The 26,383-nt window shown below is 49.1% G+C and overlaps 2 protein-coding genes across 2 annotated transcripts; both read left to right on the top strand.

Annotated features, from left to right (window-relative positions):
• The first annotated feature begins 43 nt into the window (after positions 1-43).
• eed (embryonic ectoderm development) lies at positions 44-7,999 on the top strand. The gene is made up of 12 exons (XM_076042094.1): positions 44-200; positions 915-1,067; positions 1,874-1,966; positions 2,050-2,115; positions 5,590-5,715; positions 5,803-5,884; positions 6,075-6,166; positions 6,245-6,378; positions 6,467-6,572; positions 6,655-6,813; positions 6,900-6,973; positions 7,435-7,999. Exons 1-12 carry the CDS (start codon positions 81-83, stop codon positions 7,559-7,561), a joined length of 1,332 nt encoding a protein of 443 aa, XP_075898209.1. The 5' UTR covers positions 44-80; the 3' UTR covers positions 7,562-7,999.
• Positions 8,000-8,553: 554 nt separating this feature from the next.
• atp7b (ATPase copper transporting beta) lies at positions 8,554-25,922 on the top strand. The gene is given in 21 exon segments (XM_076042069.1): positions 8,554-8,823; positions 12,921-13,710; positions 14,173-14,397; positions 14,468-14,631; positions 14,707-14,868; positions 14,947-15,020; positions 15,117-15,291; positions 17,460-17,693; positions 18,015-18,106; positions 18,189-18,316; positions 18,644-18,798; positions 19,114-19,248; positions 19,458-19,652; positions 20,041-20,220; positions 21,599-21,808; positions 21,840-22,008; positions 24,126-24,268; positions 24,480-24,683; positions 24,830-24,947; positions 25,257-25,359; positions 25,484-25,922. Coding segments are annotated over 21 exon segments (4,014 nt in total). The 5' UTR covers positions 8,554-8,715; the 3' UTR covers positions 25,734-25,922.
• Positions 25,923-26,383: the final 461 nt, after the last annotated feature.

Here is a 26,383-nt window from a genome sequence, read left to right as displayed (position 1 = left end):
TTTTGAAACGCGTATCCATCAAACTACGATACCCGGCAGTACTTCCGGCGCACGGCGGAAGAGGCGGAGTTTGAGCCAAAATGAGGGAAAACAGGACCATGTCCGAGTCTCCGTCTCAAGCGGGAAAAGAAATTCCGACCAAGAAGCAGAAACTGAGCAGCGACGAGAACAGCAACCCGGATTTGTCGGGAGACGAGAACGTAAGTAGCCCCGCGGTGTCGGTTCCCCCTCCGGAAATCACCCGAGGTGGCCCTCTGGAGCGGTTAGCATCTTTGGCTAGGGCAGCCAGGAAGCTAGCCTTGCTGGCTAGCAGCTTTGTTGAACGGCTGCCTTCAAACAGCTGGCGGTGATTAGCCTTCGGTGACACGAGCGCGTCCAGGGCGCGCCGCGTGGGCTTACACGCACACCGTTAAACACTGTGGACGCGCAGACCGACCGCGTCGCACCCCGGTCTCAGTCCCTTCACGTGGGGAAGCTGGTTAGCATTAGCACCAGAATCTGGCAACCTGCAGCCCCGTAGGTGGATTTGATTGATATTTTCATAAAGCAGTTTTTCGTTTTCAGTGAGGTAATTGACAGCCGACAGGTTTACGTCCCACGCTGACGACTGATGACGTCACAACCGTCCAGACTCACCGTTGAACCCACAGCAGCAGACTAACAGAGAGAGAGAGAGAGAGAGAGAGAGAGAGAGAGAGAGAGAGAGAGAGAGAGAGAGAGAGAGAGAGAGAGTGAGTGAGTGAGTGAGTGTGTTGCGTTTTGTAGGCAACCTGCTGTGCCTTGTCAATAAAGTTTGGGTTACCCATGATCCTCTGGGCATGCTTCCTTGACTCGTTCATCTGAAGCTGTTGACATGTTGTGGAGTAGCAGCCAAAAGCAAGCTAACTTGACCCCTGTATGTCATGGTGTCGCAGGACGATGCGGTGAGCGTGGAAAGTGGCACCAACACGGAGCGGCCCGACACGCCCACCAACACGGCCAGCGCCCCTGGCAGGAAGAGCTGGGGGAAGGGCAAGTGGAAGTCCAAGAAGTGCAGATACTCCTTCAGGTGTGTCAACAGCCTGAGGGTGAGTACACCAGAACCAGCTAATCCTAGACCTAGACTAGACCCAGGTCTAATCCTAATCCTAGACCAGATCCAGGCTAGACTAGACGTGTGCTGTGTCTCAATTCAGGGTCTGCATCCTTGAAGTACGCATTTTGAAAGGAAGTTGCGTCGTAGCACTGTGCGAAGGCTTGTCCCAATTCCCAAGGGGGCTTAGGAAAATGCTTACTCGGAAATACGCACTCGTTTTAGCCGATTCCAAGGATGCACCGCTACTATCCTTCGCGTACTTATGTATCCCATGATGCTTTGTGTGCTGCTATAAAGCATCGTAGGATCCTGGAAAGTCAGCTGAAATTAGCGGCATGTACTGGCAAAGACACGACATATAAATCTAAATATGGAAGTTTCACAAAGTATCCAGTTTTTAACGTAGGATTTTACTTATTTGATCATCCAACGGCATCGTTAGATGGCGCACCAATGGTTAGCTTGATACTATAAAAACGTCACTAGACCGTCCCGGGTGGTTACCGAGGGAGGCGGGGTTTGGTCCGTCCTTCTAGGCTGGGTCCTCGAAGAACGCTTCCTTCAGACGGAGGACACTCGGTCTCAAGGGTGCAGACCCTGAATTGAGACACAGCACTAGACTGATCCTAGACCCCAGGTAATCCTAGAGCTAGATTTAACCAGACCTAGACTAATTCTAGTCCCAAAATAATTTGAGTCCTAATCCTTAGCTAATGACATCATCACTCTGCTGTGTGTGTGTGTCTGCGTGTGTGTGCGTGTGTGCGTGTGCGTGCATGCGCATGCTTGTGTGCACAGGAGGACCATGGCCAGCCGCTGTTCGGGGTCCAGTTCAACTGGCACAGTAAAGAGGGCGACCCTCTGGTGTTCGCCACCGTGGGCAGCAACCGGGTGGGACACACTCACACACACACACACACACACACACAAATGTGCACCCTCTCACCTGAATGGTGGTCCTACCTGTCCTGCAGGTGACGCTGTATGAGTGCCACTCCCAGGGGGAGATCCGTCTCCTGCAGTCCTATGTGGACGCAGACGTATCCTTTCTCAAGCTGCACCGTCGCCCTCTAGCAAAGGGAGCCAGGACTAGGCTACATTAGTCTAGACTAGGGTTGTCACAATACCAGAATTTCAGTAGTTGGTACCAATACCTGTGAATTTCCATGATTCTCGACAGTAATTTGATACCATGATTAAAAAAACAAAACAAAAACAGAACCCATGTACTTTTAAATTCACTACTTTATTGGAAACTGTTTCAAACATCGTTGTGCTTCTTGCAATACCAGCTGCCAACTGCCAAAGGGTAACTATACATTCAAAAAAGAACAGCAGTGGCCTCAAACAATATTGCTCTTATAAACATGGAAATAAATAACAAAACAACAGTGGTGTAACTTAACTAAAACCTCTAATACCAGTTTCCAACAACCATAACTGTATCAGTGATTTTTGGCTATGTTTGTGTGTGACTTTCCTCCTGCTTCTCCTGGTCTGGATCACAGTGATGTGATCATGTCACTTTATGTATATTGACGCAGGCAGTATCGTTTACATTATGTTAAACCTCTATTAGCATGAGGGAGCGACTGAGAGACGTAGCAGCCCCGTGCGGCTGCGTCCCAGCTGGCTCTCAGGCCCGAGTGTGGGAATGTAGGCATATTCGGGTTAACGTAACATGGTATACAGTAATAGTAAACGGAAACTCACTTACCTTGCACTTTCTAAACAAGTTGCGAGTGGAAAATATTTCCAAACGCGCCTCTTCAGTTTTCTTCTTCGGCGCTAACTGCCCTGCGCTGCTCACACGCGTATACTGCCACCATCAGTCGCACCAAGAATCGACACAGCTCGCCGATGGAAAAGTTGCATATTCGGTTCTGACGGTACCAGAAAAAAGTGAGCATCAAATATTTTTTTTAGTGTTGGTATCAAACCGGTACCGGAAGTATTGGTTCTTGTGACAACCCTAGTCTAGACTACACACAAGCTAATCCTGCACCCACACCCTCCAGCAGGGGGAGCCAGCGGCCAGACCTGGGGCCTTATGTACAAAAACGAATGTGGTGTTCATCCTAAAACCTGACGTACGTAAACTCCAGCAAACTATGTTGGACCAAAAAAATCCGGCTGTTCAAAATGTTGCAAACTGACAAATCAATGCACTTTTCTGTTGAACATCGTGGAATTGATCGCGCATGAGCCTGAGCCCCGCTCCTCCCTCAGTCCGCCTCCATGTACATATGTATACAGATCAAAATTAACGTCGCAGATTGAAATTCTTCATTCATTCTGCAATCGATCTCAGCATGAAAAAGAAAAACTTCATTGACTATAAGCTGGAAACACTTTGAAACTGAGTACAAACTCTGAAAAATGAAGTCTCTCCACAGACAGAGTTCATTAATGGGCTTCATCATATCTCCGTCCTCTGCTGCGCTCCGTCAGTCTGCAGCGTTGTAAGCCACGTCTTCCAGAGGAAGCCACGGCCACCCAGGTCCAGTCATTCTACACGTCACCAACATGGATCATCCTATAAATGCCACATCAGAATGCCGGCGAAAATAATCCTTTGATAAGGATCACCTAACGTGTTGGCATTAGTTATCGAGACGATTTCAGAATCAGAATCAGAATAGCCTTTATTGTCACTGGAGCAGAAAGATGCAATGAAATTGCGTGGCAACTCCCTTGTGCAAACAATATGAAAGAGAAGCGTCCTTTACGATGTTCTGAGCTCTGCTGAGGCATCGGGAGTTGTATATGTCCAGAAGAGAGGGCAGAGGGCAGCCGATGATCCTCTATGCTGTCCTTACTACCCTCTGCATCTTGTTCTTCTCTGCCACAGTGCAGCTGGAGTACCACACCGTGATGGCATAGGTCAGCAGACTCTATACTGGAGCGGTAGACGGTCACCAGCAGCTGGGTGTATATGTTCTCCCTTCTGAGCACCCTCAGAAAGTGGAGCCGCTGCTGGGCCTTCTTCACCACTGCCGCAGTGTTCTCAGTCCAAGAGAGGTCTGCTGCCATGTGGACACCAAGATATTTGAAGGACTCCACCCTCTCTACACATTTGCCGTTGATGAACAGGGGTAAAGGGGCAGCTCTGTTTTTCCTGAAATCCAGGATGAGCTCCTTGGTCTTGGTAGTGTTCAGTATCAGGTTGTTCGCTGAACACCACTTTTCCAGTCGAAGGACCTCATCCCGATAGGCTGCCTCATTCTCACCTGCTATCAGGCCCGACCTGACCGAAGTACACGTGTGACCTCTTGAACTTCTCGAGTGAGTGTGGGGGTGACGGAAACTGCAGGGGCCTGCAGCGGTGTGGTAGGGGGCCGTGTTGGACCTTTAAAGTGTGTGAAGAAGCTGTTGAGTTCTTCTGCTAGCTCTGCATCTGGGTCTCTTGATGTCACGGCACCGCCCCTGTAATTGGTGAGGGTCTGGATGCCCTGCCACACCTGTCGGGGGTTGTTGCTGCGGAGATGGTCCTCCACTGTCCTTTTGTAGACAGTTTTGGCCTCCTTGATGCCTCTCCTCAGGTCGGCGCGAGAAGCACTGTAGAGGACTCTGTCGCCAGACTTGAAGGCTGAGTCATGGGCCCGTAGGAGCAGGCGGACCTGACTCGTCATCCAAGGTTTCTGGTTTGGATGTGCTCGGATGGTCTTACCCACATTGACGTTTCCAATGCAGAACTTGATGTAATCCAGTACAGTCTCTGTGAATATGGCCAGGTCCTCGTGGTGAAAGGCATTCCACTGGGTGGCCTCGAAGCAGTTCTGAAGTTGGCCCAGTGGTTGGAACGTTCTGGTGGCCCTGACAGTTTTTAAAGTACGCCCGGGCCGACCCCAGGTTGTTAGCTTTTCTACACCTCTGTGCACGCATGCTTTGGTACTGATCGATACAAATGAATGTGTTGTTCGTCAAAGCCAATTGGAAACCACTTCAGAAATCCTTTCCTGACATAACCAGTAAATGTCGGCAACGGACCAACAAGCGTCGAAATGTACGTACGCAAGTTGAAGACTTGACGTGAAGCACCGCGCATTTTCACAGTCAAATTTTTTTTCGTACATCAGAAAGTAAACGGGTGTACGCCGGATTTTTGTGCGTATGTATCTTTTGTACAGGAGGCCCCTGGACTAGACTAGACTAGACCCAGGCTAATGTTGCACCGGCACCCTCCAACAGGGGGAGCCAGGACTAGACTAGATTAGATCCAGACTAATCCTAAACCCAGACTAGACGAGACCTAGACTAATCCTGGACACATACTAATTCTAGACCTAGACCAGACTAGACCCAGACTAATTCTGGACTGGATCAAATGAGACGGTCCAGTGTTTCCCTGCAGTAGTGCTCCTTCAGACCTTCAGGTTCTTTGGTACCTCTAGGGTCTCAGGAACCCAAACTAGATGTTGCTTCTGATATGTAAACGGCCTCTTGTGGTATCCCACCGTGATGACAACGTCCCCCTCGGTCAGTTGTTCCCTTGACTCCGCCACCCGCCGCAGGCCGACGAGAACTTCTACACATGTGCGTGGACCTACGACGGCAGCACCAGTCACCCCCTGCTGGCCGTGGCCGGTTCCCGTGGCATCATCCGGGTCATCAACCACATCACCATGCAGTGCATAAAGGTGAGGGAGGGAGAGCTGAGCCTCACCCACTCTGGCCATGTTGGTCAGGTCACAGGTCAACCATCATGCCAACCCCCTGTGTTCTAGCACTACGTGGGCCACGGCAACGCCATCAACGAGCTCAAGTTCCACCCCAGAGACCCCAACCTGCTGCTCTCCGTCAGCAAGGGTGAGACACACGCACACACACACTCACTCACTCTCACTCCAGCTGCTCACCTAATCGTGTGTGTGTGTGTGTGTGTGTGTGTGTGTGTGTGTGTGTGTGTGTGTGTGTGTGTGTGTGTGTGTGTGTGTGTGTGTGTGTGTGTGTGTGTGTGTGTGTGTGTGTGTGTGTGTGTGTGTGTGTGTGTGTGCAGATCACGCCCTCCGGCTGTGGAACATCCAGACCGACACTCTGGTGGCCATCTTCGGCGGTGTGGAGGGCCACCGTGACGAAGTCCTGAGCGCCGTGAGTCTGTTGGCTGACCTTTGACCTCTGACCCAAGCTCTGCACCCTCTCACTGTGGTGTGTTTGTGTATGTGGCAGGACTTTGACCTGCTGGGGGAGAAGATCATGTCGTGTGGGATGGACCACTCCCTGAAGCTGTGGAGGATTGACTCGGACAGGATGCTGAAGGCCATCAGGGGTTCCTACCAGTACAACCCATCCAAGACCAACCGGTGGGGCGGGGGCGTCAGCGACCCGGGCACCTCCTTCTCCTCGTCCTTTCCTCACTACCCCTCCTCCTAACTTCCTCCTCTCCTCCAGGCCATTTGTCTCCCAGAAGATCCATTTCCCAGACTTCTCCACCAGGGACATCCACAGGAACTACGTGGACTGTGTCCGCTGGCTGGGGGACCTCATCCTGTCCAAGGTCAGTCAGTGAGCTCCTCCACCATCTCCAGTCAGGAACCTCCACCACACTCACACTGCTCCTCCTCGCTGCTCCTCCCCAGTCCTGCGAGAACGCCATCGTGTGCTGGAAGCCAGGCAAGATGGAGGACGAGGTGGACCACATCAAGGCCAACGAGTCCAATGTGACCATCCTGGGACGCTTCGACTATAGCCAGTGTGACATCTGGTACATGCGTTTCTCCATGGACTTCTGGCAGAAGGTGGGTGACCTCACTTCCTGGAGCTGCTGGTGATGGTGGAGCTGCTGATGATCCTGGTTGCCTCTTCTCCTGGTGCTTCTCCACAGATGCTGGCTCTGGGGAACCAGGTTGGGAAGCTCTATGTGTGGGACCTGGAGGTGGAGGATCCTCACAAGGCCAAGTGAGTCATGGCTGCTTCCACCTCTTCAGCTGGAGGACACTGACCACTTGGACCTTTACTCGCTTCGCTACTGACCAGGGCTTTCCAACTTTTAGATGAATAATAAGACACTACAAGATAATACATTTTATTTGTGAGGGAGCCTTTCAAGAAACTATTAGATTATATTTTATAATAGTAATTGAGATGATTAAATTCAATTTTGTCTTATTTTTTTTGTTTACCTACTTACTTCCCCTTTATTTTCTTATTTTCTGTGATCCCCTAGCACCCCCTGGTGGCACCCACTTTGAAAAGCGCTGGTTTAGGGAATTATTTGGTTGACGTAATGGAAGGGCAGAATCAGTGTCATGATAAAAGTACGGCATATGTTATCATGACACGTATGTTAAGATGCAGGTGCTGCTGCTCCTGCTGTGCCCCTACATTGCCTCTGACTAATGTCACTGCTGTTCCTCCAGGTGCACCACGCTGACGCTGCCCCGTTGCACCTCCGCCATCCGCCAGACCAGCTTCAGCCGTGACAGCAGCATCCTTATCGCAGTGTGTGACGACGCCTCCATCTGGCGCTGGGACCGCCAGCGCTGACACCACGTCCAGGAGCCCCTCCACCCCAGTGAAGTCACTTCCTGTTGGCCTGTCCGCCTCACATCTGATTGGAGGAAAGCTTGTTGCATTTTAACAGAGGAACTTTACACCACACTGTATCACCAGTTGTGGTGCAGCAGGTGAGAGTTTGGATCCAGCAGAGACCACTTGTGTTGACAGAGTTCCTCCGACTCCTCAAGGGTCACGGGAGTGTCAGGCGGGGTCACGTGGGTCAGGTGATGTGCCTTCTAGTTTCCTATGCAGCCTCTTCACTCCGCTTCCTTATCGGAAGTGCTGCAGGTTTCTGTCATCACTAGTTTGAGGAGAACGAAGCTGAGCTGAACTTCTTCCTCCTTTTAAATGAAGTCTTTTTTTTCCTCTTTATTGTCCCTCGGTGCTGTGACGACGATAACAATAAAATGTATTTTGTAAATATGAGTTTGTGTTTGTTTTTTTTTTCTATGTGCAGCTTTCAAGATGAAATGATTTGAACAAAGAGAACGGACAGTTATGAAGGACGAAGTGAGAAATAAAAAGAGTTCCACATGTTTTTGTTGTGTTTTTTCCAAGACCATCTAATTAGTGTGGAGGAGGTGGAGTTACTCCTGATCAATAGCTCTATGAGCCAATCAGGAGCCGAGGGAGGCAGGCTCTCAGATGGTGGTATGCAGCTGTGAGAGAAGAAGAGCCTCACCTCTGTCAGTGTTGGTTTGTGTAGTCGTCCTGATGGGACGTGGGTCCGTTTATGTATGACTGGAAACCTCTGTGTGTTTGTGTCGAGAGCAGCTGACACGCAGAGAGAAACTCCGTTTTCACACCTTGGTGTGGAGGTAACCGTTAATTAGCTTAGCATGGGAGAGTGCATGAGCCTACGCCCTGACACCTGTTGACAGGTGCGACAGTCATTGGATATTGTGTGTGTGTGTGTGTGTGTGTGGGCGGTGCCTGCTTGCGGTTCCGCAGCCAACCACCAGGGGGCGCCGTCGCGTCCCTGTTGTCACTTCCTGGGAAAAAACTGGCCCGCATGTGACCTCCATCCCTCACAGGGCCGCCGCGCGCTCCCCTTATCTCGCGGAGGAGCGGGAGCGCGCGGACTTTTGCCCGCTCCTTTTCTTCCAGCACAGTGCAAGCGGACGGTGTCGGAGCCCAAAACCATGTTGCCGAACTCGGGGGGCGGTCCAGTCCGGTCCGCCTGGGACCGGATCTCCATGCGGGACCGCGGCGGGATAGGAACCACAGGTTCCGGACCTCCGGAGAACCAGGTAGGAGACACATCCAGTCCAGAACCAGAACCAGATTAGCCAATCAGGGAGGGAGTTCAACAGAAGGTCTGAGCAGAGTGAGTCAGTTACTTATTGAGTCGATTCAGCAGGAGCCGGACTGAGGAACTCTGTCATCTTTATCACCAGCAGCTTGTTGTTGTTGTTGAGTGACTCTGAACTGGACTGATATTATAGCCATTCAGATTGATTGAACATCTTTGATCTTTTTGAAGTGTCTCAAAGTGTCTGATCTGCAGTTGGTCCTCCACTAGCGGGACAATAAAGATACCGGAGCACCGTGGCTGTGATGTTCAGCGCCTTCTGGCGGTGGGACGGTGTCACTGCAAATCACCGCTTCCCTGACGTCCCGCTGCGTCTGTGACGTCACAGACCTGGAGTCAGATGGTCAATAGTGTGGCGGTTCCACCACTTCCTCGCCGTCGCCGCCACCTGTCAAAACCCACATCACTTCCTGTTGTTGACTTTTAGAAAAATCAGTTGAGGTTTATTGTCTGTCGCTTCCTGCTTCCTGCTGATAGAAATCAAGTTATCACTCTGGACTTTATGGTGTGTGTTGCACTTTGAACATCACTGTTGTCTCACACAAACACACACCACTTCCTCCGGTGGCTTGTTTTTAGTTGGAAGCCCAGGAACAAACCGGAAACATTTTCAGCTTACAGATGTAGTATTTATTTTGGTCACAGGTAAAGTAAAGCACTGCTGGACTCGGGTGACAGAGCTCACGCAGGATCTGCATCAGTGTGAGCCCCGATGTTGGTGTGTAATTCACAGCTAACAAACACAGAAGAACTTGATAAAGAGGAGCCACAATGGAGATGAATACAGGGGTAACCAAGGCTTCCCATTGACCAAAAGTCTTACCTACCCAGGTCATGAATGGGTTTTCAATGCCTGAGTGTTCTGCCAACTCTTCAGACATGGCTGTCGGACGATTAAGGGCAGCGGCGAAGCACCCATCAGGACTTGTGTCATTTGGTAGATACTCACACCAATCTGGTCCAAAGAGAGAACAGACACTACCATGCTCTGCGAGTGGGAAATCTAGAGCTAATCTATTTTGATATGTCATTAGCGATGTTGCAGCCAGTTGTTTGTGTGCACCAGTAAGTGCGTCTCGGCTCATGTTGTGTGAAGTAATTATAATGCCCCTGCTGGGCTACAACCCAGTCTTCTGAGGGGGTCAGTCATTTTCAGGAGGAGTGGCATCAGTGTCTGCAGCCAGCTGATCATTCGCCTCCTGGTCAGGTAGGTCAATTTGGTCTTTGGTCAGGTCCGTTCGGTCAGTCGGGTCAGTTGTGATCACACCAACACCTTTACACAATGAGATGTAGCTTCTGCTACCTTGTAAGGTCCCTTCCACTGAGGGGAGGATAAATTGAGTTTATTGAACAGGAAATGTGTTGTGGTCCTATTCTGTGGCGAGTTTCCATGACCTGTTGAGAGACATCACAGTGTTATTCAGTTAGTTAACATACTCACTCAAATCCTCATACTGTAATAATACAGGTGATGTGTCTGTTGGCACTGTAGTGAATGGACAGGGCATTTTTCTTCCTGTCTGAATATCATGTGGGCTGACAATAATTGTTGCCTTTGGGGTGGATCTCAGGTTAAATAGCAATATGGGGAGGGCTTCAACCCAAGTAAATTGTGTGTCTGCACAGACTATAGCCAATCCTTTTATAGTACAATTGGCCCTTTCAACTAGTCCCTGGGATGTTGGATGGTAAACTGCACCAAACGTATGCTTGATCCCCAACATTCTTTGCACTTCTTCTAAATCCTCACTGGAGAAATGAGTGCTGCTGTCAGCTTAGCTTGTGCCTCTGCATTAGGGAGGAGGGGAGGGAGTGGAAGTTTCGTCAGGTGTTCTTTCTGATTGTGTTGTATCATTTTTTTATTGTTCAGATTGCCGAGTCTGCGGAGGAGTCAATGTCTTTACTGGCATGTGATGTATCAGTTGCAGAGGACGGAGATTGGATGGAGAATTTTACTTCTCCTAAAAACATTGCCAGTTGTCCAAGAACTTTTCTGCCTTTTTCACAGATTTTTCTGCCTCCCCTCTTTGCATTCTTCCTGCCTCCTGCTGTTTTGCTGTGATCTGCTCAAGACTTAAAATCCTTCCACTTATCCACAGTCCTCTGTGACATTTTATTCACACACTATCAAAACAACACGCATGTGTTGTTCAGTGAGGTTGAACGGCACAGTGCCCAAGTGAGGATGCGATCAAGAAGCAACTACTCAGAGTCTATTATTCTTTGTGCTTGATCACTGAGGGTCTTCCCAATCTATTCACTCATTTTAATTCACCCACTTCTGTAACACCTTAACTAGAATATCCCCTTTTAATCCATTCCGAACCCCTTGTTGACATAACTATTTGAGATCTGTGTCAGTGCAGGAATTCTCAATCAGTGTTTACTGTGCCATACACTGCAACTTGCACAGTAAAATATCAATCAAACAGGAAACTACCCCACATTTGTATGACAAATAAACTTGAAACAAGCAAAAAGAAAGAAAGAAAGAAGGAAAGAAAGAAAGATACTTTGAAAAATAACAAACAAAGTAACATTTCCCCAATGTGGGATTAATAATGGAATTAATAAAGGCTTCTTCTAAACTTCTTCATGAGGATTTTATCTTTATAATCAATTGCGATAATTCTACACTCCCACTCAACAGCAGTCTACACCTATTGTGGCATTGTCTCATACGGCATCGGGACAACTCTATCTTCTCCCATCATCAAGCCTTTGCTTGGCATCAGGCCTCCCTGGCATCACCTTTTTGCGGCATCGGGACAATTACTCTTCTCCTGGCATTGGAAAAAAATCTTTCATGTCCCAGCAACAAGCCGTTGCTTGGCATCGAGCGTCCCTAGCATCGCCTAGCTTGATATCGGGGAAATTACTCTTCCCCTGGCGTCAGGCTAGGCCTGGTATCAAAATGTCATTTTATAGTTTAGAATACAATGTTTAGAAGACAATTTAGAAGACAATACGGTGGCGCAGTGGTTAGCGCTGCCGCCTCACAGCAAGAAGGTCGTGGGTTCGATTCCGGGGCCCGGACCTGGGACCTTTCTGTGTGGAGTTTGCATGTTCTCCCTGTGTCTGCGTGGGTTCTCTCTGGGTTCTCCGGCTTCCTCCCACACTCCAAAATAAAACATGCATGTGAGGTCAATTGAACACTCTAAATTGTCCGTAGGTGTGCATGTGAGTGTGAATGGTTGTTTGTCTCTATGTGGCCCTGCGATGAACTGGTGACTTGTCCAGGGTGTCCCCTGCCTTCGCCCTAAGACAGCTGGGATAGGCTCCAGCAGACCCCCGTGACCCTGAGCTCGGGACTAAGCGGGTATGGAAAATGAATGAATGAATGAATATGTCTTTTATTTCAGCCAATTCAAACTAAGTGGGACACTTATTAATTTTCCCTCACGTGAGACTATGTGTTTTTTACATTACATGTGACCATTTCAGTAAACATCAGACTATCATACGATGGCAATAATTAATTATGCTTTTAGCGTTTAGAAAATAATCTTTTTCAATTTATTTTGGTGTGTCCAATGTGCAGAAATTTAAACTTGGAAAAGGTTTTCTGCTTACCGTTTGTTTCAGGCGCTTGGAATTGTCTTAAATGGTCACAGAGTTATGATTTAATGAGGACGACCAGTAATCTAAAGGAAACCAATGACCTATATAATAACAGGTATAATTTCATGGTCCCTGGACCTGGTCCTGGACCTGGAACTGGAACTGTTCCTGGACCTGGTCCCTGGCTCTGGCCCGGGACCTGGTTGTGACCAGGAGATGTGGCCCGGGTCCAGGTTTTTCATGGTCCTGGTCTGGTCCCGGACATGGTGCTGGTCCTCCAGTCTGGGTGAAGGCAGTAGCAGACGGTGTTCTGGGTTGCCGTGGCAACGGCAGACATCTTTGTGTCCTCTGAGGACTCTCAACTCTAAGCCGAGTCACATTGGCGGATTAACGAGGGGCGTGAGCGGTATGTGATGTGCAGGACTCTGACTAGTCCCGCCCACCTGTCTCACCCTACTGCTGCTCTGTTCTCAGGAATCCACCCACTCCGGGTCACATGGCTTCACCAACCTGGCCTACAACAGCGACCTGGACTCGACCCCCAGCGGCTCCAGCAGCACTACCTTCAGGCTGCTGGCTTCCCCCCAGCAGCTTCAGCATGTCCAGCAGGTCCCCAGTAGGGTCTGCAGCCTGACCGGGGTTGTGACCTGCAGTGCTGTGACCCCCACTGGCTTCCTGACGGTGGAATATGACCCTGCTCTGGTCTCCCCCAGACAGGTGATGCTGGAGCTGCAGATGATGGGCCTCGGTGTGGAGTGTGGGGTCCGGGTCCAGGTGGAGGGGATGCGCTGCCAGTCCTGTGTCCAGTCCATCCAGGACCTGCTGGGCTCCCTGCAGGGGGTCTCCAGGGTCCAGGTGTCCCTGCGGGACGCTGCAGCCCTGGTCCTGCACCACCCCCTGGTGGTCACGCAGCAGGAGCTCAGGGACCAGATCAAAGACATGGGCTTCGGTGCCATGGTGCTGGATGACGACCCACCCGGGCCAGAGCTGGACATCTGGCGGGACCCCCCCTGGGCCACCCAGGACCCCTCACCCACCTGGGACCCCGGGTCCTCTCACAGTGCCACCATCTGGATCCGGGGGATGACCTGCACCTCGTGCGTGCAGGCAGTGGAGGAGCGACTGGTCCGGGTGGGTGGCCTGCGCTCTGCTTTGGTGTCGCTGAGTGAGGGGACGGCCACGGTGACCTTTGACCCCAGCCTGACAGGGCCAGAGCAGCTGAAGGCGGTGGTGGAGGACGTGGGCTTCCACGCGTCACTAACAGGTTAGCATCGCCTGTTGGGAACAGCTGCTGCTACGGGGGGTGCTCGGGGTGTCCAGGGTGACCAGGGTGACTGCCGGCGCCACCTGCTGGTCGCCCTGGAAACCTGCCCAGCAAGTCCTCCAGCGAGTCCTTGAACAGCTCTGTCCTCCTTAGCAAGGTACTTGTTGTGGAGTTAGCAGATTAACAACGCCCCCTTTGGTCCAGGACCAGGTCCTCCCACTCCTCCACTAATTAATCATCTTCACTCTATATCCAGTCCCACTTCAGTGGACCAACACTGGCCGGACGTTCAAGTAGCAGCAGAAGAATGACAAGAATGCAAAGGGTTGGACTAGATTAGCTGCAACTAGCTTTTAGCTTTCACTTTTGCTCCTCCCGCTGATCGCGTCTAACAAAGTTTCAGATGATTCAGACAGTTTCAGATGATTTACTTTCAGATGATCCAGTTTCTTCTTCCTCCAGAGTTTCCAGACGGATGTCAAACCCATGAAGAACATGAGAAGCCCCCACCTGCAGCTCCTGGACCAACGGACCTTCCAGGAGGGACATTGTTCTGGTCCAAAAGGACCAGGCAGCAGGTCCAGCAGGTCCAGCAGGCTGGAGGCCAGCGGTGCCTGGTCAGTGTGCGGGGGATGACCTGCTCCTCCTGCGTGGCCTCCATCGAGAGGAACCTCCTGAAGCAGCCAGGTGAGTCCCAGCAGAACCTGGACTTGCTCAGGTCTACCTCCATTATGACACCAGGATGCTGGTCCTCCAGGGATCCTGTCAGTGCTGGTGTCCCTCATGGCCGGCAGGGCCGAGGTCAAGTTCGACCCAGAGGTCCTGACCGCCGCTGCCGTACCTCAGCTGCTGGAAGATCTGGGCTTCACCGCCGAGCTGATGGAGGACCAGGCGCTGGAGCCCGGCAAGCTGGACCTGACTGTGAGTCCGTGCTCTGCTTTAAATGGTCGGTGGTCAGCGGTAGAGACTCTACCCACTCCCCCTCTGCACCATCAGATCTCCGGGATGACCTGCTCCTCCTGCGTCCACAACATTGAGACGAGGCTGCTGGCCACCAGAGGGGTCCTGAAGGCCTCGGTCGCCCTGGCTACCAAAAAGGCCCAGGTCCAGTTTGACCCTGGAGACGTCGGACCTCGAGACATCATCAGGATCATCCAAGTAGCAGCCAGCTTCTGCTTCATCCTCCTCCTCCTCCTCTACATCTTGGCCCTTATCGTGTGTCTGCTGCTCCTCCAGGCTCTGGGCTTCCAGGCCACCCTGGAGCAGACGGGCCTGAAGAACAACCTGGACCACTCTGAGGAGATTCAACAGCAAGTATTTGGTTTTCAGTTCAGAATCCTCGCTGACTGATGTTGTTGAGGGATGAAGGTGACTAGAATGAGAGGCTGGATCTTCTGCTCCTCCAGGTGGAGGAACTCCTTCCTGCTTAGCCTGGTCTTTGGCCTCCCCGTCATGGGCCTCATGATCTACATGATGGTGATGGACTCTCAGCACGGGGGCTCCATGCCGGAGGAGCAGAACCTGGTGCCAGGCCTCTCCATCCTCAACCTGGCCTTCTTCTTGCTCTGCACACCTGTGCAGGTAAGGAACCCGCCTGCAGGTGGCGCTGCACTCAGCTCCACTCAGAACTGCTCCTGCAGATTGGAGCCTGATGATCCTGTTCAGCTGCAAGTCCACTCTACGAAGTGTTGAAACTTATATGTGTTCAATCAACGACGCTTTACTACGTACAAATTAGACATTAATCAAGAAAGTTTTTATTACTCTGTCCCCTACGTGGTGTTGAAGCTTATATTAGGCTATTCAGTGTACTGCATTGGCAATGTCGTGTCTATTTCCTCCAATGCTATAATGTACCACAACTTAGCTTAGCTGTAACTTCAGCTAAGAGAGAGGAATCTTCTCCATATTGACCAGTGTGACTAGTCATGACCTGAAATACTTACAAAATAAAGCACAAGTTGATAGTGCAACATCTGTTTGTTTAGGAGGGGGGGATACTTATTATGGCAACCCGTCTGTACAGTCTGATATAATAAGTATCTCCCCTGTAACTTCAGCTAGGAGAGAAGAATCTTCTCCATATTGTCCAGTGTGACTAGACATAGTCACACCTGGTCTAAGTGCCTTTATGGTTTTGTGCAGTGAAAAACACAATAAATACAAGCGGGTATATGATGAAATGTTTTATGATTATTTTTGGAGAGGAAATTCAGAATCATTTCCAACAATATTTTGATGGTGATTTCACAGTGTAAGTAATCGTCTAGCCTACGTGGTACATTATAACATTGGAGGAAATAGACACGACATTGCCAATGCAGTACACTGAATAGCCTAATATAAGCTTCAACACCACGTAGGGGACAGAGTAATAAAAACTTTCTTGATTAATGTCTAATTTGTACGTAGTAAAGCGTCGTTGATTGAACACATATAAGTTTCAACACCACGTAGAGGACAGCGGAATAAAAACATTCTGGAAAACTGTCTGTGTCCGTAGCGTAACGTCATTGACTAAACTAATATATACACTTCAACAACACGTCAGAAAGAGCAGAATGAAACATTCTTGATAGATGTCTCATGTGTCCGTAGCATAACGTTGTTGATAAAACCAACACTGAAACAATGAATTACATATTGCGCATGTACTTCGTTGAAACCGAAACATAGAAGTGTGTGCGCGCTCCCGCGGCCAGGGGATACAAATTCTATCGGGGATAACTGCCTTGGCACGACACCTGTCCATCAACGTAAGTGTACAAAAGTAAGTGCTGATTGGCCGAAGAGGAGTCCTGTGTATCTGAGCTCGATTGCTCTTCCCCTTCATCCTCCAAGCACCCGGATGTCTGTCACAGTAAATTGAAAATGAATTTTGAGGAGCGAATTTGAATTTTGAGAACTGAACTTGAATTGTGAGAACTGAATGTGAAGATGTCTAGACAGTTGGATTTTCAGTGACAATCAATTTTTTATTGAATTTCAATTTCAAATTTTGCTATTTAAACACAGTTTTTCAATGCAATGATTCAAATTTAACAATATAATTTCAAATTATGTGATTCAAATTCAAATTTTTAATTCAATTATTTGCATTTAGCTATTCAAATTCAAATATAAATGATTCAAATTCAGTTTCTGGTGGCACATATTTCAGCCCATATGTATGTATTTAAATATATACATGTATATTACCCACATAACTATATGTAACCCATATAAACCACTAATATATGAATTACTATTTCTGATCTAATCACTAAAATAACTTATTAATAATAATTATAATAATAATAATAATAACAAAATATTAATAATAACATGAATGCAATTAACAACCCTCTTCCTCCACTTGATTACAGCTAAGAATGTCCCTTTTATACATCCTTTTGAACTGTACAATGCTATTGATTTGCTTGAGTTTCAGATCCAGATCATTCCATAAATTGACCCCACAGATTGTGATGCACAGACTTTTTGTTGTAATGTGAATACGAAGTTTCCAATCTTAAATTGTAACCCCCTCTCTGTAAAAAAAAACACCTTCTGAATATTCCCCGGAAGTAAATTATTTCTTGCTTTAAAGATGATTTGAGCAGTTTTGAAATTGACCCTATCCAACAATTTAAATGCATTTAACTGTAAAAAAAAACAAAAAAACAAAAAAAAACCTTTATCACCAAACAAGTTGTGTTCATTGTTAGACAGACTCAGTGACTCAAAGACTTGTCTGGCTCTGGTTGCAGGTGTTTGGGGGCCGATACTTCTACGTGCAAGCGTACCGCTCGCTGCGACACCGCACGGCTAACATGGACGTGCTAATCGTGCTAGCCACGTCCATCTCCTACCTGTACTCCTGCGTGGTGTTGCTGGTGGCCGTGGCAGAGAGCGCTACTCACAGCCCCATCACCTTCTTCGACACGCCGCCCATGCTCTTCGTCTTCCTTGCCCTGGGCCGCTGGCTGGAGAACCTGGCCAAAGTGAGGGGAGTGTGTGTGTGTATGTGTGTGTTGGGGAGAGGAGGGGGTGGAGTGGGGGATGTGGGGGTGAGGTGGAGAAAGGAAGGGAGGGAGGGGGGTGCAAATTATTCAGTTATGACAGTTTCAGATGATTCAGTTTCATATGACTCAGACACACACAGTTGCCTTGAACATCGCTTTGAACATTGACCTCATAAAACAATCTCAGGTCCAAAGTTGTTGTTGTTGTTGTTGTTGTTGTTGTTGTTGTTATGAGTGGAGGCTCTGCTCACCACATTCACCTGGTCTCCGCATTCACCTGCTCTCCTCATGATGGTCCAGAGGAAGACCTCGGAGGCTCTGGCCAGTCTCATGTCCCTGCAGGCCACCGAGGCCACCTTGGTCACCCTGGGACCGGACCTCAGCATTACCAGGTGGACCAGGCTCCGTCCACACTCTTCCAGCAGGGCGGTGCTGCTGGGACTCACCACGTGTGTGTGTGTGTGTGTGTGTGAGTGAGGAGCAGGTGGTGGTCCAGCTGGTCCAGCGGGGGGACGTGGTCCGAGTGGCTCCAGGGGGGAAGTTCCCGGTGGATGGGAAAGTACTGGCGGGAAGCTCGACGGCCGACGAGTCACTTATCACAGGTGAGGGAGGGGCTTCATCTGCTGACCCCCTCAGCCTGGTCCTCAGTCTGGTCCTGAGTCTGGTCCTGGTCTGTTACTGGTCCTGATGCAGTCCCTCAGGTCCTGGCCTGGTCCTAGTACTGACCCTCAGGTCCTGGCCTGGTCATGGTTCTGGACCTGACCCAGTCCCTCACGTCCTATCTTGGTTTTAGTATTGGTCCTGGTCATGGTCCTTACCCAGTCCCTCAAGTCTTGGTCTTGGTCTTAGTCCTGGTCCTGGTCCAATCCCTCCGGTCCTAACCTGGTACTGACCCAGACCCAGTTCCTCAGGCCCTCTCTCTCCCCCAGGTGAGCCGATGCCTGTCAGGAAGCAGGTGGGCAGCCAGGTGATGTGTGGCTCCATCAATGGCCCCGGGGCCCTGCTGGTGGAGGCCACGCTGGTGGGCGCCGACACCACGCTGGCTCACATTGTCCGGCTTGTGGAGGGGGCTCAGACCTCCAAGGTGAGCAGTGGTGCTGCCTGGTGGCCACCGGCCGCTCAGGAGCTAGTAAATGTAAATGTGAATGTGAATGGTAATAACAGCTTCTAGTGTAGATATATAAAAATGAGTCTAATTTAAATAAGTGTAACTAAATGGAAAAAAAAGTGTGATCACGAAAGTTTTATTGAAGAAAAAACAGTAACATTTGGAAAATAACAAATATGTTAGCTAAATAGAAAAGATAAAAAAGATAAAAAAAGAGACCAGTGAGCAGTGCTGACAATGAGAAAGGTGATGATGTGTGTGTGAGTGATGGTGTCGCCCCCTGATGTCCAGGCTCCCATTCAACAGCTGGCTGACCGACTCAGCAGCTACTTCGTGCCCTTTATCGTCTTGACGTCGTTGCTCACGCTGCTTGGCTGGCTGCTCGTCGGCTTCCTGCACTACCAGCTGGTGGAGGAGCACTTCCTGGTGGGTAGGACCGCCCTCGGCCAAGCCAGGGCGTCCATCAGGGACCAATCAGGGGCCGCCATCTCTCACTGTGGCTCCTCCTCTTCCACTACCATCTTCTTCTTCTTACTCCCCCCCACTCCCCGCTCCCCCCCCCGCCCCCCCCGCCTTCACCTCCTTCCCCACTCCACCCCCTCCTCCCCACTCCTCACCCCCTGGGCCTCCTACAGGGCTACAGCCCCTCCCTCTCCAAGGCCGAGGTGGTAGTCCGGTTCTCCTTCCAGTCCTGCCTCACCGTTCTGTCCATCGCCTGCCCCTGCGCGCTGGGCTTGGCCACGCCCACGGCCGTCATGGTGGCCACTGGGGTCGGCGCCCAGAACGGCCTCCTCATCAAGGGGGGGGAGCCGCTGGAGATGGCCCACAAGGTCACACAAACACACACACACACACACACACACACACACACACACACACACACACACACAAGTGTGCCTGGTGGACATGAATGGTAATACCTCCATTATGTTTCTGTAAAATCTTTTCATTCGTTTTTCCATGAAAAAAAAAATGTACAAAATGATGATGAAGTTTATGACTGGCCAGGAGAAAATACTTCCTATGATGTAAATGAACTGTCAAATTTATTTTATCTAAATAATTGACCGTTTCAAGGAAAAAAAAAAAAAAAATATATATATATATATATATATATGTATATATATATATATATATCAGTGAAATAAATAGATCAATAAAATCAATCAGTTAATCAATGCAATAGACACTAATGGCTGGCGGTTGTGTGTCGGTCAGATCAAGGCGGTGCTGTTTGACAAGACAGGCACCCTGACTCAGGGTGTCCCCCGGGTGACCCGAGTCCTGGTGTTGTGGGGGATCCGGGCCCCTCTGAGGAGGATACTGGCTCTGGTGGGCTCGGCTGAGGCCTGTAGCGAGCACCCGCTGGGGCTGGCCGTGGCCCGCCACTGCAGGCAGGTACTGACCACTTTGACCTTTTACCCTGTGGTGACCTTTGACCCTGTTGTGACCTATGAGTCTGCCAGCTGGGGGTGCAAAAGTATTTACATCCCGTACTCAGGTAAAAGTACAGATACTTGCATGATATTTGCAAAAATGAAAAGGTTGTGACAGAATAATCTGGACTGAAGTGACCAGAGGTCAGAGGTCGGAGATCTTGATGAGCTTGGTCATTTTGCTACTCTCAATACTACTGCAGCTCAACCAAACTGTAATCTGTACAGTTCTGACCAGTGATATATTATGGGATGGAGTGACGGGCCGTCAGGGCCAGCTAGGCCTTCTCTGCTGGCCTACTTGGAAAAGTGAATTTTTCCTTAAATATGATCATCAAGTTATTCTTCATAGTCTGTTCTTTTCACATCATATAACATCCACTTGGTTGCGTTGCTGCCATTTTTGTATATAACGGTACAGTTTTTATCCAATCATATTTTCAGCTAGTTTGTGTTGCCAGGTGCCATGAAATCTGCCTTTGGTAAACAGAACTGGCATAGCAGGCTACTGTCCACTGTAAGTGAATGGACTTCAGTTAGTTGCGATAGCCAATCAGATCTCGAATTGCGTTGCCATACGTACGCATTCTGTGATTGGTTGAGCGCACAGCTTCCCCAACATGTTCAATTGTTTAATAATTTAATAGTTCAATAGTTTGTTTTGTTATCTTCTCGTTGGTCTGTCATACGAAACAGTGCGCAGTTTATTGGACACGTTTGGACTAGTGTAGTTTTGGTGGACTTCTCTTTTGGTGGAATGTCTTAAAATCTGCCTTTTTTGTAAGTTTTGGCAGTATCAGTGGCCTTCGTTACTTAGTCTTCATCATGATTTAAGTGCTCCGGAAACGACGTTTTGCTCAACTATATGACCTATATGAAGGTGATGTAATGTCTAAGTGTGATTCTCTCAGGATTCTCAAGCCGTAGGGTGGACTAAATATGACGCCGTCACTAATGGCCTAGGCGTGAAATACACGGCCAGCCACTGATGGGCTGTTGACACAGTTAATAACACCAGCCAATTTGTTGTTATTTTCTACATGTTTATTTTTCTTTGAACTGAAAACGTACTGACCTCTGAAATAACCTCCCCGTACAATATGACCCAGTTTTATATTAAACTACTGAACTCCACATAGCTAGCTTAGAGCTACAACATCAGGGATGATCACAAGTGAATTAGTTTGAACAGAATTTGTATCTTGTAAAAGTGTTTCAACACAAAAGTAACCAGAATGTATTTGCAACGTAAGAAACAGAAAGTAGAAAATCCAAAGTGGTCAGGAAAATAAATACCCAAGTAAAGCACAGATACCAGTACTTCCCCCTGTGACCACCAGGAGCTGGGTGTGGACGTGCTGGGCCTGTGTCAGGACTTCCAGGCAGTCCCGGGCTGTGGGATTAGCTGCAGGGTCTCCAGCGTGGACCACCTGCTGCTGCCCCCTGGTGGTGACCCCTTCCTGCTGCCGGGGGCGACCACAGAGGAGAGCAGCCTGTTGGAGGTGGGAGGAGTCTTGGAGGCCCCACCCCCAGGCAGGTCCACTCACCTGGTCAGGTAGTAGGTCGGGACAGTAGCATAAGGGATGATGTCACTTCCTTTCCCCCACAGAGGCCCCACCCACCTCCTCTGTGTTGATTGGGAACCGGGAGTGGATGAGGAGGAACGGCCTCGAGGTCCCGGCTGACCTGGACGCTGCCATGAGCAGCCACGAGGTCAAAGGTCAGACGGCCATCTTGGTGGCCATAGACGGTGAGAGAGCCTCGACCGTCACACACAACACAGAACAAATACTTTGTTACTGTACTTGAGCAGGTTTTTCAGGTATCTGTACTTTGCTTAGGGGTATTATTTTTCTGACAACTTTTACTTTGTCTCCCTAAATTTGTTCACAAATATGTTTACTTTCTACTCCTTACATTGGAAAAACATGCAATTTACTTTTGTGTTGATGAAAAAGAATGCCTTTATTGATCCTACATTACATATCCTACATTTATCCTTATACATTGTACAATGCAAAGAGAAGAATTAAAAAAGAAATAAAAAATATATATATATATATACAGTGGGACTAAAAAGTATTTGGCAGCCACCGATTCTGCAAGTTGTCCCACTTAAACAATTCAGAGAGGTCTGTCATGTTCATTATAGGTACACTTTAACTGTGAGAGACAGAACGTGAAAAAAGCCAGAAAATCACGTTGTATGATTTGTAAAGAATTTATTTGTATTATGGTGCAGAAAATAAGTATTTGATCAACAACAACAGTTCACCTCAATACTTTGTAATGTAACCCTGGTTGGCAATGACAGAGGTCAGTTGTTTCCAGTAGGTCTTTACCAGGTTTGCACACGTTGTTGCTGGTCTTTTGGCCCATTCTTCCATTCAGATCTTTCATTTCATTTATTCTTTTTTTCATTCTTTATAAGTGCCAGAGTTGTGATGTTTTGGGGCTGTTGCTGGGCAACTTTAGATGGGCCTGGACATGTACTGGCTTAAGCAGGGGGACCTTTCAAGCATTGCAGGATTTTAATCCATGACAATGTAGTGCGTTTCTAATAGTAACCTTTGCTAGTGTGGACCCAGCTACCTCAGGTCATTGACTAGTTCTTGGGCTGGGCTGTTTCCTCACCGTTCTCAAGATCATTTGTACCCCACGAGGTGAGATCTTGCATGGAGCCCCAGGTCTAGGGAGATTGTCAGTGATCTTGTATTTATTCCATTTTCTAATAATTGCTCCAACAGTTGATCTCTTCTCACTAAACTGCTTGCCTATTGTAGATTGGCTCATCCCAGTCTTGTGCAGATGTACAATCTTGTCCCTGGTGCCCTTAGACAGCTCTTTGGTCTTGGCCATGGTGGAGAGGTTGCAGTTGAGTTCATACAGATGCCATTGATACAGGTATCGGGTGTAGGATAGAAGAGCTTCTTAATGAAGAAGTAACAGGTCTGTGAGGACCAGAATTCTTGCTTGTTTGTAAGAGCTAAATACTTATATTCTGCACGATTATACAAAACAATTATTTGAAAATCATACAATGTGATTTAATGGACTTTTTTTTTTACATTATGTCTCTCACAGACAGATAGAAGTTTACCTATGATGAACATTACAGACCTCTCTCATCTTTTTAAGTGGGACAGCTTGTAGAATCGGTGGCTGCCAAATACTCTTTTGCCCCACTGAAAAAGAAAAAATATACAAAACAAAACTTCCATCCATCCATTTTCCATACCCGCTTAGTCCCGAGGTCAGGGTCATGGGGGTCTGCTGGAGCCTATCCCAGCTGTCTTAGGGCGAAGGCAGGGTGACACCCTGGACAAGTGGCCAGTTCATCGCAGGGCCACATAGAGACAAATAACCATTCACAAGCACATGCACACCTACGGACAATTTAGAATGTTCAATTGACCTCACATGCATGTTTTATTTTGGAGTGTGGGAGGAAGCCGGAGAACCCGGAGAGAACCCACCTGGCACAGGGAGAACATGCAAACTCCACACAGAAAGGTCCCAGGTCCGGGCCCCGGAATCGAACCCACGACCTTCTTGCTGTGAGGCGGCAGCGCTAACCACTGCGCCACCGTGTCGCCAAAACAAAACTTTATATGTCTAAATAACTGTTAAAAATGTTTCAAAGATACAAATTCATTCAAAGTCACTCACTTAGTTTTCATTATTACTATTATAGCTTGAAGCGGAGCTATTTGAGCTCTGCTGCTATGTAGTTTATTATAAAAGTGGATCATATTTTAGAAGGTGATTATTTTATCCACAAATGTTGCATCACTACTTCAACACAAGTATCCATACTTTGACTTAAAGTACATAATGTGAAAACTCCTTCACACCCCAACTCCCCAGGCGAGCTGAGCGCCATGCTGGCGGTGGCTGATGTGGTGAAGCCAGAGGCGGCGCTGGCAGTTCAGACCCTGAGCAGGATGGGCCTGCAAGTGGCGCTCATCACCGGGGACAACCATCGCACTGCCAAGGCCGTCGCTGCCCAGGTGGGGAGCAGGGTGGGGGTCACCTGATCCACCCACCCACCCACACACACACACACACACACACACACACACATATACACACACCCTAGAATACTATCGTGTGTCATTTCTGGTTGACTGAAGAGTGTGTGTGTGTGTGTGTGTGTGTGTATGTGTCCATGTCCCTGCGTGTGTGTGTGTGTGTGAGTGTGTGTGTGTCTCTCTACTCTAGGTGGGCATCAGGAAGGTGTTTGCTGAGGTGCTCCCCTCCCACAAGGTGTCCTGGGTGCAGCAGCTGCAAGCTGGTGGTCTCCGGGTGGCCATGGTGGGCGATGGGGTCAACGACTCGCCCGCTCTTGCCTGCGCCGACCTGGGCATCGCCATCGGCACCGGCACCGACGTGGCCATCGAGGCCGCCGACATCGTGCTCATACGGGTGAGTGGGGTTTCGGTAGGAGCGGTGTGTGGGCGCATGTGGGTGGGCTAGAGAAAAAAATATATGAATTAAAATGATATAAAGAAATGGGAATAATGATCTCACCTGTGTGTATTTGTGTGTGTGTGTGTGTGTGTCTGGCGCAGAACGACCTCCTGGACGTGGTGGCCAGCATTGAGCTCTCTCACCAGACTGTCCGCAGGATCCGGATCAACTTCCTTTTCGCTCTTGTCTACAACCTGCTGGGGATCCCCCTGGCTGCAGGTGAGAGGAGTCACAGGGTCACAGGGTAACAGCGCAGGTTGCAGGGTTGTCAGGAAGTCTTAATCGTGTTAAGATATAATATATTTAGTTCCAAAGAACGGAATGCAGAACATGAAACAATCCCATAATAATATATGGTAATAATAACAACAGCAATGCTAATAATAATATCAGTAAAATAAAAATAATAGTAATAATGCAATGGCACAGTATATTTTAATAAGCCATATAATCTGATGAGCTCCAATATAATATACAGTCTAGCAGTCATGGTGGTCTCTTTGACTCTGTGTCGCCCCCTGGTTGCAGGTGTGTTCCTGCCACTGGGCCTGGTGCTGCAGCCCTGGATGGGCTCTGCTGCAATGGCCGCCTCCTCGCTGTCCGTGCTGCTGTCCTCCCTGCTACTCAGGACGTGAGTCTCAACTACCCCTGATTCCCCTCTCACCCTCCCTTCCCTTTCCCCACCATCTCCCCTCCTCCTTTCTGCTACCCGCTCCCCCTCAGCATCAGGTGTGTGATGTCTCCACTTCCTGCAGCTTCAGGAAGACGTCCCTGGAGAACTACCAGGCCCAGGTCCGAGGTTACATGAACAGCCTCAGCTCCTCCCAGATCAGCACCCACCTGGGTGCAGAGTGGGGGCAGGGCTGGGGGCGGGGCCGGGAGCAGGACCTGGCAGACCTGGCGCCCGTTCAGGGAACAGGTGCCGCCCACAGCAACCAGCAGGGGGCAGCGGACCGGCGCTCTCTGCTGGAGCTGCAGCCAGAGGACCACATGCACACACTGTGAAGAAGGATGTGTGTGTGTGTGTGTGTGTGTGTGTGTGTGTGTGTGTGTGTGTGTGTGTGTGTGTGTGTGTGTGTTGGCCTGAAGGAGTCATGGACAGAGAGAGACTCAGGAGTAGCTGAGGGTAACTTTGGGAAGTGAAGGAAGTGAAGGTGCAGAAGAACACTGCCTCACTGACTCATTGATTTATTGACTCATTGACTCATTGACTCATTAACTTATTGACTCATGGACTCATTGATTTATTGACTTTTTGACTATGGACAATCGGGAGGTCCAGAGCTCTACAAACACATAAACTTGATCAGAAAAATGACGCAGTTGTTACTACTCTGATATTTCATGAACACTTGTGCCTCCATGTGTGCTTCTTTTCATCCCCGTCACGCCGGACACTCCCACTGCGCTGTCCTGTTCTCTGATAGGACGGATTGACGGACAAATGGATGGACCTCCTGCTGGCTGAGCTGTGATGCTGCTAAGTGGAGGAGACACTCAGACATCACCAGCAGCAGCAGCACCACCACCACCACTTTAATATCAGCTTCACACACACGCTCGCACGCACACACATCAGACTGGTATCAGGTCTCGCTGAAAGACGTCAACATCCTGGTTTTGTAGGAGCATGACGACCAGAAGTTTTAATATTC

The sequence above is a fragment of the Nelusetta ayraudi genome, unplaced genomic scaffold, assembly GCF_046127955.1.
Source record: "Nelusetta ayraudi isolate G7.1 ecotype Tasmania unplaced genomic scaffold, CSIRO-AGI_Nayr_v1 ptg000004l, whole genome shotgun sequence".
In the NCBI taxonomy this organism is placed as follows: Eukaryota; Metazoa; Chordata; class Actinopteri; order Tetraodontiformes; family Monacanthidae; genus Nelusetta; species Nelusetta ayraudi.
This window is presented reverse-complemented; position numbering and strand designations above follow the sequence as displayed.

Coding starts and splice junctions, on each gene's coding strand:
- eed (XM_076042094.1), top strand. CDS start 81: ATGAGGGAAAACAGGACCATGTCCGAGTCTCCGTCTCAAGCGGGAAAA. Junction 201..914: donor ATTTGTCGGGAGACGAGAAC/GTAAGTAGCCCC, acceptor ATGGTGTCGCAG/GACGATGCGGTGAGCGTGGA. Junction 1,068..1,873: donor GGTGTGTCAACAGCCTGAGG/GTGAGTACACCA, acceptor TTGTGTGCACAG/GAGGACCATGGCCAGCCGCT.